General features: G+C 53.1%; 1 protein-coding gene across 1 annotated transcript; it reads left to right on the forward strand.

The window, feature by feature from the left end:
• Positions 1–9,287: 9,287 nt before the first annotated feature.
• LOC309379945 (protein huluwa-like) lies at positions 9,288–15,158 on the forward strand (the record flags this gene model as incomplete). Its single annotated transcript, XM_081929471.1, has 3 exons — positions 9,288–9,800; positions 12,535–12,748; positions 14,907–15,158. 3 exons carry the CDS (start codon positions 9,288–9,290, stop codon positions 15,062–15,064), a joined length of 885 nt encoding a protein of 294 aa, XP_081785597.1. The 3' UTR covers positions 15,065–15,158.
• Positions 15,159–16,294: the final 1,136 nt, after the last annotated feature.

Raw genomic sequence — 16,294 nt, forward strand, 5'->3', positions numbered from 1 at the left:
CAAGGGATGCACGAGTGTGCACAGAGCCCAGGTTCCCGCAGCCCCGAGCGGTGGCTGTCATATGCCCGTGCATGGTGCGCTGACGTCTGCTGGGTCTCCAGAGCGACTGCATGAATGAGGCCATTCACTCCCGTCAGCCGTGTGACATCGAGCGGATCCCTCTCTCTCGCAGGGAAAGGTGTGCCAGTGGGTGGGCGGGCGCGTCAGCGAGGGGGCGTGTGGCAGCGCATGGCTGCGAGTGGGGAGAAGCCGTTCGCCACGTCACGGGATTCACTCGCAGGGTCTCTCGCCCCCACACTGCTGGCTGCGTCGGCTGGTGGGAGCATCTTGCAGCATTGTATAACTTCCGACGCCCCCGGCGCATCGCCTAAAGTGGGCAGAGCGGGAAGCAAGATTTGGGGCAGGGGGAGGAGAGAGAGAGAGGCAGCAGTGGGGGGGGGCAACTCCTGCCCATTCAGGAGCACTTGGTACTCCCCAGCCTTGGAAGGCAGAAAGGCAGCCACTCCCGGCCTCTAGTTGCCAAGCACCAGCAAATCTGGTTGCCAAGGGTACGGTAGCCATGGCAACGCAGCCCTGCCACAAGCGATGCACACTTGGAACATGCCTGTGGCTGTTCACACGCAACCTCCTTTTTAGGTGTGTGTGAAAGAATGCAGAAACTGGGAGTTGGTCATGGTGATGCTTGCCCACCCACCACAAAGAAAGGGGAAAGGGGTCACCTGAAGCTCATGTAGCTCAGCCTGCTTCTGAGCCCACACATTTTGTTACGGAAATTGCGATAAGAAAACAGGCTCCCCCAACCTGGCGCCCTCCAGAAGACTTGGACTGCAACTCCCGTGAGCCGCAGAATCATGGGCTGTGCTGGCCGTGGGTAAGGGCAGTGGCAGTCCACACACATCTGGAGGGTCCAGGGCTGGGTTTAGGTTTGATAAGGCCCTGAGCTGGTGATGGGGCCCTTTCTATGTCCAGCTGTCCTTTGTCAACAACAAATTGTCGCTGTTTTTTGTGTTGAATATATGCTATACCGTAATTTATCTATGGTAAGGCATCTAAAGCCATTTGCACATAATAAAATATGCATTTTATTAAATGTACATCCAGGGTTGTTTTTTTCCTTTAAATTTTTTGGGCGGCCCCAAGAGAGTAAGGCCCTAAGCTATAGCTTGTTTAGCTTTTATGTAGGGTCCCTGGTTGGTGTAAAGGACTCTCTGTGGCTTCTTGTTCCTGCCTTGCAGGTCGGAAGAACACTTGAGTGCCTTTGCAAGAGACGATGGTTCCATCAGAGGAGTTAAGAGGCTGGTAGGGAAGTGGACAGTTTTCATGTGGGACCATATTTCCCTGAGTGACCTTGGGGCTGGGCTGGCCCTGGTGTTCCCTGGCTGTTGCTGGGGCAACAGGAGCCCTTGGGAGATACAGTTCCGTGGTCCTGGGGTTCTGTGAATAGATTGGTCCCTGTTGGCTTGATCCAGCTGCCTCTTTGCACGTTATCACATCCCCACACCCTGGGAGCATGAGATGGTCCAGAATCCCTGGGGGCGTGACCCAACTCCCCCCTCCACACACCTCATGCCCTCCAACATTTCTCTGATGAAAATAGGGACGTCCTACGCGGGTGGCGCTGTGGGTAAAAGCCTCAGCGCCTAGGGCTTGCCGATCGAAAGGTCGGCGGTTCGAATCCCCGCGGCGGGGTGCGCTCCTGTTGCTCGGTCCCAGCGCCTGCCAACCTAGCAGTTCGAAAGCACCCTTGGGTGCAAGTAGATAAATAGGGACCGCTTTCTAGCGGGAAGGTAAACGGTGTTTCCGTGTGCAGCTCTGGCTCGCCAGAGCAGCTTCGTCACGCTGGCCACGTGACCCGGAAGTGTCTTCGGACAGCGCTGGCCCCTGGCCTCTTGAGTGAGATGGGCGCACAACCCCAGAGTCTGGCAAGACTGGCCCGTACGGGCAGGGGTACCTTTACCTTTACCTTTTACTCAATGATGATGGTGATGATTTTATTATTATTTATACCTCGCTCACCAGACTGGGTTGCCCCAGCCACTCTGGGTGGCTTCCAACAGATAGAAAAAGATATTAAAAGACTACACATTTAAAGGTCTGTATAGTTCAAGCTATGGTTTTCCCAGTAGTGATATATGGAAGTGAGAGCTGGACCATAAAGAAGGCTGATCGCCGAAGAATGGATGCTTTTGAATTCTGGTGCTGGAGGAGACTCTTGAGAGTCCCATGGACTGCAAGAAGATCCAACCTCTCCATTCTGAAGGAAATCAGCCCTGAGGGCTCACTGGAAGGACAGATCCTGAAGCTGAGGCTCCAAGACTTTGGCCACCTCATGAGAAGAGAAGACTCCCTGGAAAAGACCCTGATGTTGGGAAAGATGGAGGGCCCAAGGAGAAGGGGACGACAGAGGACGAGATGGTTGGACAGTGATCTTGAAGCTACCAGCATGAGTTTGAACAAACTGCAGGAGGCAGTGGAAGACAGGAGTGCTTGGCGTGCTCTGGTCCAGGGGGTCACAAAGAGTCAGACACGACTAAACAACAACACATTTAAAAACTTCCCTCTACAGGGCTGCCTACAGATGTCTTTTAAAGGCTGCATAGCTACTTATCTCTTTTGCTTGGGGGTTGCTTAACCTTCCAACATTTCTCCATGAAAATAGGGACGTCCTAAGGAAAAGCGGGACATTCCAGAGTCAGATCAGAAATAGGAACACACTTGGAGGGTCTGCCATCTTCTGCAGGCAGAGTGAGGCCTCTGGCTCCCTTGGGAAGATGACATCACATCCTTCCTGCCACCAAGAGGGTTTCCAGCCCAGCTCCTGGCAAGTTTCCCACCTGCACAGCGACAACGGCGACTGTTGAGTGGGAGGACACACATTGCCTTTCATGGCGATGGCGGGGGGGGGGGGAGAGAGACACATCTCACTTTTCACCTAGAACAATTCCCACGCTTGCCTGGATGCTTATTTACAGCCTGCCAGCCCCCACACCACCCCCAGACACCACTGAGCTCCCAGACCGCAGACCTGATCCACAGGTGTCCCCCCCTCTTCCATCAACACAGACGCTCTGCGGCTGCCCATCTCCAAAGAGGCTCCCCAAGCAGAAATTCTCCCCCCCGGGGCACCAATGCCACCTGCGCCCCCTCCACCCAGCACCCCTTCCCAAGATGCATTGGGAACTAAAAGACATGGGCTGTTGAGGGTCTGGCAGAGGCTGTTCCCACACTGGGCAGTGATCCATTCTACCACTGAGCAGTGAGCAGCCATGTGAGGGGGTGGAGGAAAGCCCCCCACAATCAGGCTGGGGGGCCCAGCCCTTGGTTGTAGCTCCTGCAATGGGGCTCATTCTTCTGTGATGCTGACGGAGACACCTCGGTGGCCAGCTGAGGTCAGGAGCGCCATCTGGGTTGGGCTGAGGGGCCAAGCCCCCCACCCCCAATTTTCAAGAACAGGGCCGGGGCACCTCCGTATTCTGCAGCGATGTGTGCACGCCGTGTTCGTACTCCATGCGATGTGCTCACGTCACTCACACCTCATGCCACACTCAGGTCACATGCCCAGGCATGCGTATGACACAGCAGCACATTGCGCAACAGGCACAAATGATGCCAGCATGTCGGGTGGCACACACAAATGACATCAGCGTGTTGTGCAGTGAGCACGCATGACGTGAGCACATTGCACGGTGTGTGCGCATGGTGTGAGCATGCGCTTGCTGAGGTCCCAGTCTTACAAAGGAGCTCATCTGACCAGTTCTGCATGCTCCTCACCCTCCCTGAGTACAGGACCCCAAGAACTGGAGGGGACTCAGCTCATTTTCCCCAATTAACCCCCCACAACTCATAACACTCTGTGGGTTTCCGTGTGTTGGTGAACTAGATGGAGCAATGGTTTGGCTCACCATAAACAGAGCTTGGCCGGCCATCTGCCATGCCTTCAGTGTAATTCCTGCATTGCAGGGGGTCAGACTAGATGACCCTAGGTTGTCCCTTCCGATTCTACTATTCGGTGATTCCATAAGGTTGTTTTCTGGGCCCACTGTGGCCCCTGCGATTTGCCGGCCGAAAGCAACAGGCATGATCAGTGCCATTGCCTGGGCCAGTTACACACACACTCCTGGATTGCCCGCCGATTTTTGCCCGCTGAACCATGCCAGCCAAACTGGGGAGAGGCCTGCTTGTGAGTCAGGTGATCACCCGCTTTCTTTGCTCGGGGCAAGGCCAACACCAGGGTCCCTCCCACCAACTCCCACCGTGAGCCAGGCCTGTTTTCTCCCAGGCCTCCTTCCACAAAGGACAAGTCACCGTCCAAGCTGCTCATGTCCCTCACTGCCCCCTTCCACCACCTGGGGGGGGGCTAGAAAGCTGCTGCACCCCCCTCCAGTTCCTGAGCCAGGCATGCGGCTTGCCAGCCTCAGCTGCAGTCAGGCGGGGGATTGTGTATTTGTGTGCTTGCACAAAGCGGGAGGGGGTGTCTGGCAGCGCGCGGCTCCCCGTCAAGTCAGCAGGGGCTGGCAGCAAGTGGGTGGCGGAAGCTGGTGGCACAGACATCACAGCTGAAGGGTGCCAAGGCGCCCTCCCCAGGGACGCAGCGCCATCGCCGTCTGGGTCTCCGATGCTGCCAGCAAGGCTGCGTGGCGTCCCCGGAAGGCCTTTCAAGGGCAGAAATTTCCCTTTCGAACCCGTCTCCTGTCTACCAGGATACTTCTGCCCTTAACCTAAAGGACCCCTGACCATTAGGTCCACTTGTGGCCGACTCTGGGGTTGCAGTGCTCCTCTCACATTATTGGCCGAGGGAGCCGGCGTACAGCTTCCGGGTCATGTGGCCAGCAGGACTAAGCCGCTTCTGGCGAACCAGAGCAGCGCACGGAAACAGCGTTTACCTTTCCGCCAGAGCGGTACCTATTTATCTACTTGCAGTTTGACGTGCTTTCGAACTGCTAGGTTGGCAGGAGCAGGGACCGAGCAACGGGAGCTCACCCCGTCGCGGGGATTCGAACCGCTGACCTTCTGATCGGCAAGTCCTATGCTCTGTGGTTTAACCCACAGCGCCAGCCCCGTCCCTGCCCTTAACTTAGATATGACCAAAAAGAAAGGCACTCTGTGCATGCCCAGAGGTCTTGATCACTTATTCCAAGGCTTAGCTGTGGCACCAAGAACACCCTGGGGAGCGTTCCCTTTTGCTGTCCTTCAGAGAAAATGGGGAGTCTCGAATGAGGGGCAGGCATCACCAATGGCGCCCCCCCCTCCTGGAAGAAGTTCTAGGGATGTGGGGAAGGGGTGAGGTGGGCATCCTCTGCTCTCGCCTGCCTTCCACAACACAGGAACTGGGTTCAGAGGACAAGGAGGCCTCCTCTTTCCTCCTGACCCCGAAGGCGGCTTGGGGGAGCAGGGAGAGGAGCCCCATCACGTTCAGCTGGGGCTCAAAGGGGGCAGAAGCAGGTTTGGGAAAGGAGCCCTGCCCCCTGCTTTGCCCACGGCAAGGCCACCATGAGAGCAGGAATGGCCCTTCCGTGAGACGGGGGGGTTGCTGCCTTGGGAGGCAGAAATTGCCTAGGAATGTCGGCCGTGGGGTCTGCTAGCCTAGATTCAGCTCCCAGTCCAGTCAGATTTTGTGCACAAAGTTGGGGGGGCACCATCTTGTCCTTTGGCTTGGGCAGCAAAGCGGCTCGGGCTGCTAAAGGGACGGAAGAGAAGGACTCCAGGTGCCCCACGCCTCAAGGCCCCACTTGTGGGATGCTCTCCCCAGGGAGGCTCACCTGCCGCCTGCCTTATACACCTTTAGGCACCAGGTGAAAACGTTCCTCTTCATCCAGGCCTTGGGCTGATTCACATCAGACGCTCCTTCCAATGTGTTGCTGGAGGGGCCGGGGCGTAGCTGGGGGGTTGCAGCTGCCCCCCCCAAATCAGGTAAATAAATAAACATATTTAAGTAACTGACTGATTGTGTCCCAGATAATTCAGCTCTGCCCCCCCAACATAAAGCCTGCCCCCCCAATAAATTCTGGCTATGCCTCTGGGAAGGGAGAAATTATTGGTTTGTTGCTGTTCTTCTTTTTATTATGTATTTTGTGTTTTTTTATATTGCACTTTTATGTTGCAGTATGTAATTAATAATAATAATAATAATAATAATAATAATAATAATCACCCACCTCATTACATCCAACTTTGAAGAGAGGGCAACATTTGCAACTTCTCAGTTGGGCAGAAGAGCTTCTCCCAGCCTACAAACCTGACCGGCCATTGACTGCCATGGGGGGTTTTTTGTTTCTTATTTTGTATATAATTTTTATTATGTTTTCTGTTTTACAATTTAAAATACTCATTTTACATCAATGACTTCCCTTCTTCTCTTATCTTACTGCTGGCAGTGTTTTCAGCTGTAAATTGCCAAGACTACTCTGGGCACAGGGACACAGGTGGCGCTGTGAGTTAAGCCACAGAGCCTAGGACTTGCCGATCAGAAGGTCGGCGGTTCGAATCCCCGCGACGGGGTAAGCTCCCATTGCTCGGTCCCTGCTCCTGCCAGCCTAGCAGCTCAAAAGCATGTCAAAGTGCAAGTAGATAAATAGGTACCACTCCAGCGGGAAGTAAACGGCATTTCCGTGCGCTGCTCTGGTTCACCAGAAGCGGCTTAGTCCTGCTGGCCACATGACCCGGAAGCTGTACACCGGCTCCCTTGGCCAATAAAGCGAGATGAGCGCCGCTGCGACTGGACCTAATGGTCAGGGGTCCCTTTACCTTTTACCTTACTCTGGGCACAGTGGCTAAAGATCCTAGAAAAGGCCTCTCTTCCCTGCCCACTCCTCTTTTAAAGCTATCTAGATTCTTGGCCATTCTTGCCTCCTGTGGGAGAGTTCCCTAGTTTAGCCATGTGTTACATGCAGAAGAACTGATGGCCATTCACTTCCACGGCTCCTGGGCCCCCTGCTCAATGGTGCTTAGGAAGCCAGGGCTGCCAGTGACTCCCCGGTGTTTTGGTCCCCCTGAGAGAAGCCAGACTCCTTGTCCCTCGCTGGGTTCTGGCAGTTCTGCCACTTCCTGCTGCCTGCCCAGGCTGTTCTGGGAACATGGAAGCTGCGTCAGCTGACTCCTGGCGGCACAGCCAGTCTCCGCGCCGAAACAGCAGACGGTGCTTCTGCCGCCCTGCCGGCATCTTTGCCGACGTCCCAGATGGCACCGCTCTGGGGGACAATCAGGGCCACGTGCTCACGTGCTGCTGCCATCAGGGAGAGGGTGCCAAGCAAACCAAAGGCCCGGCCAGGCCACAAACGGCTGGAGAAAGAGAGAGACCCTCCTGAAGGAAAGGAGAGCACCAGCCATGGACGGGATGAGCCACAGGGAGGGCACACACTCTTCATAGGACCATAGAATTATAGGAAGGGACCCCAAGGGTCATCTAGCCCAACCCGCTGCAATGCAAAGAAAGGAAACTCGGGTCTCTCAACCTATACATTGCAAGCTTTCGCTCTGGATGAATCCATCAGGAGCAGCAGGCACCACCTCTGGTCACGGGCTCACAGTCCCAAGCACAATCCAATGAGAGGCAGCGTGGTGCAGGGGTTAGAGTGCCTGACTCGGACCTGAAGGACCAGGGTTCAGATCGTCACTTAGCCACCAGGGTAGCCTTGGTGGCTGGTCCCTGAATCTTAGCCTAACCTTCCTCACTGGGCTGTTGTGAGGATTGAACGAAGAAGGGGAGAACTCTTTGGGCCACCTTGAGCTCCTCGCAGGAAAAGGTGGGGTTGAAATGCCATAAATAAATAAACCAGAAGTCTGGATCAGGACTCAGGGGAAAGGGGGAGGGAAAGAGCACCGCCCCGCCCCAAAGGACAGCTCAGCCGCGCATTGGGCTTAGGAGCAAGTTCTGGCACGAGCATCCTTAACGGGGGAGGGATGTGGTGCTGGAAAAGGAAACGGGTCGGGCTGGGGGCTGTTTGGAGACAGGCAAAGATGGGACAGGTGTTAATAAGAGGGTATTCCAAGCACAGGGTTTGGAGGGCACATGCCAGTCAGGTCAGGGAAGCCGAGACACCCAGAGAGTAAAGTGCACGTGTCCCATCGGGACCATCTGGGAGCCCTGCCAGCCTCTGAGCGATGGGAGAGCGCCCCCTGCCGCGTGGCTGGAGTATCGCTGCCCAAGAACGCGGCCCCTTTGCGCACCGGGGAGACCTTGGGGACCCTCCCTAGCCTTCACTCTTAAAGATGCATGGACCCTGGCCTCTTCTGCCCCACACAACCATTGCGCACAGCGGTAGCAAGGAAAAGCAGCCATCTGCCCCCTGGACTGGGCTCTTGAACCTTGCGAACCTGGGCGGAACTTGCTTCCAAGTGAGCGTGCATAGAGTCTCACGCTGTTAGGGAAGTTTGCAGCAGTGTAGATTCACACACCCAGCGTGTTTAGTGACCAATTGACCAGAGAAAAACCCTGTGCTTTCAGCAGCAGCTTCATCCCCAGCAATCAACAGATGAAGATTTTAGCTTAGAGAAAAAGCCAGGAAGCGGCGGCATGACAGAAGGCTTCAGGATTAGGCGTTGCGTGGAGAAAGCAGGCGCAGAAAAGTTCCCATAGCACTAGAAGTTCGTGGACATCCGGGGAAGCCGATTGCTGGAAGATTCAGGACGGAGAAAAGAAAGTCCTTCACGCAGTGCAGAGTTAAACTGCGGAACTCCCTCCCACAAGACTCGGCTGACTTTAAAAGAGGACTAGATGAATTTATGGAAGAGGATAAGACTCCCGTCGGCCGCCAGCCAGGATGGCTATTTACCCCTCCACTGTCAGAGGCAGTTATGTCTCTGAAGGTCAGTCATTTTGCTGGAAGCCACCCAGCCAGATGGCGGGGTATAAATTATAAATTTATCATCATCATCATCATCATTGGGGATCTCAGGCCAGGCTCTTCGGTTCCCCAGGCCAGTGCGGATAGGACGAAGCGCCAAAGTACGCAACTTGGGTGAGGCTCGCAGGCTGCAGCCGTGCGCCAAGTTCCTTTGGAATGTGGCCAATTGAATTCAACGGGCTTTTTACCTTTGAGTAAACATGCACAGGATCGGGCCCACATTAGGTTACCAAAGGGCCCAACTTTTTTTGCGGTTTCCCTTCCGGGCGTCCTCAGCTGCAACGCAGAAGGCAGCTGAGATCCCTTTTGCAGAAGCGGCGCGTCCCTTTCCCAGCCTCCCTCAGCACCTGAATCCCATTCGGGTTGTGAGCCGGAGCAGGCTCGGCGGCCCAGCTGCGCGCGCTTAAGCCCCATCCTCAGCCTGCCCACATTTAACGGGCCAGAATGGATCCCCCGGCGGGTGTGGAGGAGCAGGCGCGCGCCTTGCAGCCCACCCTCCGCCTGCTGGTGGGCTTGCTCATCCCCTGCCTTCTCCTCCTCTTCCTCCTGAACCTCCTGCTCTTGCTGGGCTGGAGACCCACCTGCCGAAGGGTGGGGAGGCGGGAGCTGGGCCAGGCCCCCCCGGCTTCCCCCCGGCTCTTCCAGGTGGTCTCGGGCAGCGCTGTGCTGAGGCAGGATGGCAACGGCAGGGTCGTCCTGCAGCAGCTCCTGCAGCCAGCTGAGGGTCCCGGGGCCCCCCGTGCCTTCCCGCTCCCCTTGTCCTGCAGCGGGAGGGCGGCTGCATCCTCGGGGTCTCGGTCTAGGGGGACGCCCAGGCCCCATCGCAGCAGCCAAGCTCCGCTGAGGGGCCACCCGGGGAATGGGGCGTCCCGGGGAACCGTTTCCTCCTCCAGTGACCAGGACAAGCAGCCCATCTTGGTGCCCCCCAACACTCCCGAGAGTGGCTCAGGGACTGGGGTAAGTAAGCGGTTGAGCTAATGGGGGGGGGGCGAGTGGCAAACATTGCTTGGGGGCTGCTGTTCTTCCTCTCTCCCCGAGGAAGGTGTTTTATCTTTTATCTTTTGTAAACTGCTTGGAGAGATTTTTCTTTTTTTTATTAAGTTTTACAAGTATGTTTACAAGTATTTTTGGACGCGGGTGGCGCTGTGGGTTAAACCACAGAGCCTAGGACTTGCCGGTCAGAAGTTCGGCGGTTTGAATCCCTGCCATGGGGTGAGCTCCCGTGGCTTGGTCCCTGCTCCTGACAACCTAGCAGTTCGAGAGCATGTCAAAGTGCAAGTAGATAAACAGGTACCACTCTGGCGGGAAGGTAAACGGTGTTTCTGTGCGCTGCTCTGGTTGGCCAGAAGCGGCTTAGTCCTGCTGGCCACATGACCCGGAAGCTGTACGCCGGCTCCCTCGGCCAATAAAGCGAGATGAGCGCCGCAACCCGAGTCAGCCACGACTGGACCTAATGGTCAGGGGTCCCTTTACCTTTACCTTTTACAAGTATTATTCACATTCAAATACAATAAATTTTTATGCATACATAGGATCCCCTGAATCCTTGGACTTCCTCCACCCCTCTGTGGGTTCCATTGTAAATCTTTATGTGCTGTATCTTATAATGTTACCCAATTTTTCTTCAAATTTCCAATTTTAACCATAGAATTGTTACAAGTTTTATGACAATCCTGCGAACGTTTTTAAATATTTAAAGTGTTCTTGAAGATAACCTATAATTTCCCCCCCCATTCTTTGTTAAATTTCTTATCTTCTTGGTTTCTGATCCTCCCGGTCAATTTTACCATTTTGGCGTAGTCTATCATCTTGATTATCCATTCTTCTCTGGTTAGGAGTTTATCTTCCTTCCATCTCTGGGCAAAAAGCATCATCACAGCTGTCGTTGCATCCATGAATAGTCTTTTCTGCTCCTTTGGTATCTCTTCACCTATAATTCCTAATAAAAAAGCTTCTGGGTTTTTCACAAAAGTTATCTTAAACATTTTTTTCAACTCATTTTATATCATTTCCCGGAATGCTCGTTATCTTGCACATCCACCACATATGGTAGAAAGTGGGTCCATCTACAGCATTATTCCAGCAGCTCTCTCTCTCTCTCTCTCTCTCTCTCTCTCTCTCTCTCTCTCTCTCTCTTTTCCCTGCCTGGACATGCTGTCGAGATGCCCTGCATGGGAATTGTATGCTCTTCCAGGGAGCGATGCTCTTTCCCTTTAAAACAAAGCAAGATTCTAGCCGGGCAGCAGGGCTTTGCATCAGCACCTCCTTTCAGCAGAAGCTGGGGCTAAGCTCCACCAACCACATTGCCAGAAATGGGAGATCTCCCCATCAGCCTAGCTTTAGGCAGAACGCCACCCCTCTCACCAACTTGGCAGGAGGTGAGGCATTCTGCAGAACTTTACCACCAGTCTCTATCTGCCCCTAGAACAGGGGTCTGCAACCTTTAAGACAAAAAGAGCCACTTGGACCCGTTTCCGAAGAAAAAAAAAACTGGGAGCCGCAAAACTCGTCATTATAAAAATAACTTTTTTGTCACTTTTAAAAAATTATTTCTTTGTTTGACCCCTCAGAATTACTCCTCCTCATATAAATAAACGTTAAATTAACAAGTTACCTTTTTGTGTGTGTGTTCTTCACTCCCCTTCAAAACAGTGACCAGCGTACATGCCCCCTTTCAATGCAGTGACCAGCATACATGCCCCCTACAATGTAGCGGGCGGGCGGGTGGGAAGGTGACGTCGGGACAGTGCGTGACTAACGCATGCACCGCCCCCATGCGACGTCACAGCCAGTACAGCGCCCGCCACAGTGGCGAGTGTCGGGGCGCACAACGCGCCTCCTCCCCTCGCTAGTATCTGCCCCGGAGCCGCGGCAAAGGTGTAAAAGAGCCACATGCGGCTCCGGAGCCGCAGGTTGCAGATCCCTGCCCTAGAAGTTAGAGAGACCAGTGGTGGAGCTGAGTGGCAGAACAGGTGTACTGCTGCTTGAGGAGAGCCATCTGAGGAGGCTGCCTCACCCAACATGTGAGTTGCCCCAAGCTCAGACCACATGGCTCTCACAAGCCTCTCTTGAGTTCCTTTACCAATCATTTAGGACTTTCAACTCTGTAACGAAACCAAGTTTTACTGAGAGTTTGTAAGTAAACCATTTATTAACTTCTCAAATGTGTAGTCTTTTTCTACACTAGAGGAAGAGGGGAACTTTGGAAGGAACTTAGGGAATATTTCAAAGGTCTAACATAGGCTATTTCCATGCTTTTCTTTGCTGCATAATTTGTGGTTTTAAATCTCTGTTGGGGGTTCTTCCACCACAGAGTACTTGCCCCAAACCTGGATCTTGGCATCCAGTAATTCTCCTTTTATACCTGTTTTTTCCCCCTTGCCACTAACAGTTTCCCATTTCTAGAAGCTCATAGAGCCCTCCTCCAGCACTGGACTTGCCCTCTTGGAATCTAGTGGCCTTGCTTGTGTAGGCTTTATGGCATAATGGTAACCATAGGGCAAGGCACAAAATGGACCCTCTGTCTTCTCCAGAGAAGATGGAGTCAGGCCTGGGTTTATCTAGCACAGTACTGTCTACACGGATGGCAGCTGCTCTCCAGGGTTTCAGACGAGGGTCTTTCTGCATGCAAGGCAGATTCCCTATCACTGAGCTGAACTCTTCATTTGGAATCACTCTGTTTGGTTTTCAGGGTATCCCAGATAGCACATTCAGCCGCTGCCACACCAGCACCCAGAACAAGGTTTGCCGCAGTAGCAGGTCAGCGTCTGCCACCCACCCACAAGCGGTGCCTTTTGAGCACGGCAGCAGCATCCGATGCGAGGACCAGAGGGCGCAGCTCAACTCTGCAAACTTCACAGCCTCTCAAGGACCAGGCCTGGACTCGGACTTTGGTGCCAGTGCTGGTGAGTGAGTGCCGACACCTCAGGCCTGGGAGTGGGGGCTGCCCAGTGGGGGTTAGATTCTGTTGTGTTCAGCCCTGGGCACCTTGGGTGAAAGAAGGTGGCTGGTGGTGAGCAGGAAAGGAATTTGAGGGGAGGATAAAACTCTCGTCCCAGGAGAGCCAGCTGCAGGAAACGGGGTGAATATTGCCCGGGGAAGGGCAAAGTTGTTCCCTCTCCAACAAAGACAGGGCAAGAAATAAGTACATAAGATGAGTTGCTGGATCAGGCCAGAGAAACCCCATGAGCTGAACCCAAAGAAAAGAGCCCTCTCCTCTCCTGTGGTCCCAGCAGCTGATATTCAGAGGTATCCTCTAGTCTGAGTTCAATGGACTGAGCCTGGGGAGACCCTGCTGCCGTGGGAATGTTGTGGATAGCAGGAGAGGATATATTGATTAAATATTATCCTTCCTCACTCATGCTAGTGAGCTAGTAGCAGAGCACATTCCCTTGTACATAGCAGGAAGCTAGCTGTTAGATTCGTTTGAATCTCTTGAGTTAAGCAATTCAGTCTGACTTGTCCAGATTGGATTGTTCCTGGTAAATTCCCCTTTATTCCCTTTTAAAACAATAAGGACACAGCAGTCTTCTTGAAAAGCAATGATAAGAAGTTTACTTACATTCAGTTCAGAGTATGATCCTGAAGGCAGGCTTTAGCTTGTGATTACAGAAGAGCGTGTGAGTTTATCCCATATGGGGATTGAGCCCATGTGCTGCTGGCTGAGAGCCAGCAGACAGCCAAAGAACATCAAGAGAACAGCGTCAAGAGAAGAAATGGCAACAAGAGAAAGATGGCTGCATGACTGGCCCTTTTATGGGGTCTCCTAGGGTCACACTCATCTACCTGGTCACACGCAGAGGAAGGATGCTCCAGACAGGTGTGACAGGAAGTCCTCCTGGCTGGAGTAACATCCCTGCGTGTCCACCCTGGGCAAACAGGAAATGCTGTACTTGACTGCTACAGTGATATTACAGGTGCTGGGCAGGATGTTAGCCTTGCAGCGCTGGTGCCATCACTTCCTTGAGCAGCTGACTGATGCCCAGTTTCCAATAGCTTCTTTTCCACCTTTGGCATTCCCAGTTGATCCAGCTCCCACGTCCCTCCCTCCCATGTCCTGTTCAATCCTCTTATTCTTCCTGGTCATTTTCCTCCCAGGCACCATTTTTTATTTCGAGATCAGCAGGCACAAACGGTCCTTGCCGGTGTGTAATGGCAGGATAAAATGCTTCAAGCCAGGCCCGTGGCCCTCTGCTGGTGCTGCCTTCCAGCATATTGGGAGACTTGGTTCCTGTCGAATAATGTAGGGCTCATGAAGCACACAGATCATCTCTTGCTGCTCTCCTTTCAATCAAGTGGATGCATCCTGGGCATTTTCAGGAAACTTGCCCTGCTGCTCTTAAAGGAGAATTGGGGCTAGGTACCAGCACTCAAGCCATTAAATATTTCTGGGTGGGGAGAGAGTTCAGGATAGGGAGATGGGGCCCCCCACCCCTCCATTGTTTCCACCTCCAACATTCAATGGCTCAAAAGCACTCAACCGTAACATGGAATGATTCACGGAATATGGCCAGCTTCCAGTTCCTGGAGAGTCGAAGTTTAGGCCCCTTTTCTTCCTCTCCCAGAATCAAAGCGAGAATTGCCCACATAAAGCAATGGGAAAATCCAGGAATTTGAGCAAAGCTGTGATTTGGCAGCATGATGTCATTTTCTCTCTTCAGAATTCTCCCCCCTCCCAAGCAGCAAAGACAGGCACTCGTCTCTTTGGCATTCAGTGTGAAACTGGAAGCGGGATCTGTTAGGTTCTTTTAGAGGACAATCCATCCCAGGCGACATTGTCCCCCCTCATTGCTAAGTCCTCATTGGCATGGCGGGGGGGGGGGAGCACCCTGAAAGTTTTTCTGTTTTTTTTTTTTGGTCCTGCAAACCTTGGGAGCCCCCCGCCCCCCGCAAAAGCCTGCGGATGCTTTTCTCCTGTGTGGGAATCGGCCTGTTTTGGCTACATAAGGACCCACAACAATTGGGGAACAAAGCAGCCATAACGGTAGCTAAATTAGCAGGGCTGCCGGCATGTTTGGCTAGTATCTGAGTGGCTTCTTCTCCCCTCCCACCTGTCTTTTGCAGGTGTCTCTGTGAGGATCTTGTCAGATTGTGAAGCAAGTCCAGGAACACCCCTGTTGGGTCGGCTGTTTGAGTGGGACTATTATGACCCCACCTACAAGAGAGAAGACCAGCTCAGTCGGCAGCTGCCTCCCATTCACAACAAGCAATACTGGCTCTAGCCCAGGGCAGCGGCAGCGGGTGGGTTGTGGGCCAGTGGCTCTCATACACACCCAGCCCTTTCCACAGAAAGGCCCGCCCAAGTTTTTAACTTAATTTATTTTGTGTGTGTGTTTATTTATTTATTGTGTATTTTATCTGTTAAGCACTGGCTGCTAAAAGAAAATTCTTGTCTTAATGTCCAATTCAGAATGAGATTTGCACATCTCCTTGATGCACACTTGATTTGCACTCTCCCTCAAAGCCCTGCATTTCTCTGCACAAACGCAGCCACAAATGCATGGCTGCCCACCCCGTCAATTGCTAATCCCTTCACACAATCGGTTTAAGCAAAGGGACACTTGCGCTAGCATGGAAACAAAAAGGATTTAAGGGGAATTGGGACACATTTTACAGGGAGGGTCCATCTGAGCAGGTCTTGGATGGCAGGAACTCTCAATGGGAATTGGTGGCAGGGACTTGCATTAAAGAGAACACAGATACTCCTGGCACTATTTTTTGCACAGGCCTGTCTTGTGCCTGGGTGGGTGGGAGGGAGGGAGGGAGGGAGAGAGAAAGGAAGCCCTCTGGGGAATCTGCCTCCCTCGCTGTATCATGTAGTACCAGACTTGTGTTCTATCAACTTGTGTTTTATTAAAGAAGATGCTGGAGCTTTTATTCTCTGCTCAGCTGCTTTTTGAAGAATCAAGGAATTGTAGAGTTGGAAGGGACCCCAAAGGGGCATCTAGTCCAATCCCCTGCAATGCGTGTAGGCAGGAGCGCCCCAGCATGTTACTCATTTTACCCAAAGGCTCTTGGTCTTACCTGGAAAGAGAGTGTTGAATGGGCCCCCCAGAGAAAGCACATTAATTCATCAATTAGAAAATCCTCAGTTAGCTTTTCTCTCCTGCCCCTTCCCACTTTTCTTTCACACACTAAGCTTTTGTAGCCTGGAAAAAAGCTTGAAAGTATCTGATGGGAGTCTCTCAAGCAGAGGTGAGAAGCAAACTTTGGACAAGACTTTTGGAAAGCGGAGGGCTGTCCCCTCCAGGCTGAGCAGCAGAAACTGGGATGCAGCTTAAGAGAAAAAACCGAAGTGTGTATCCTTATATATCCTTGACCTTTCCTGCAGATTTCTAAGTGCTGAGGTTACAGAACAACCATGTTGCCATGGTCTAGAGAAGATCTGAAGTACGCACCTCTCTTGGTGAAATGTGGTAGCTTCGTTCAAGTGACTGGCCCAAGGTCTCGCC

This window comes from Podarcis melisellensis (assembly GCF_964234715.1).
Source record: "Podarcis melisellensis genome assembly, chromosome: 11".
In the NCBI taxonomy this organism is placed as follows: Eukaryota; Metazoa; Chordata; class Lepidosauria; order Squamata; family Lacertidae; genus Podarcis; species Podarcis melisellensis.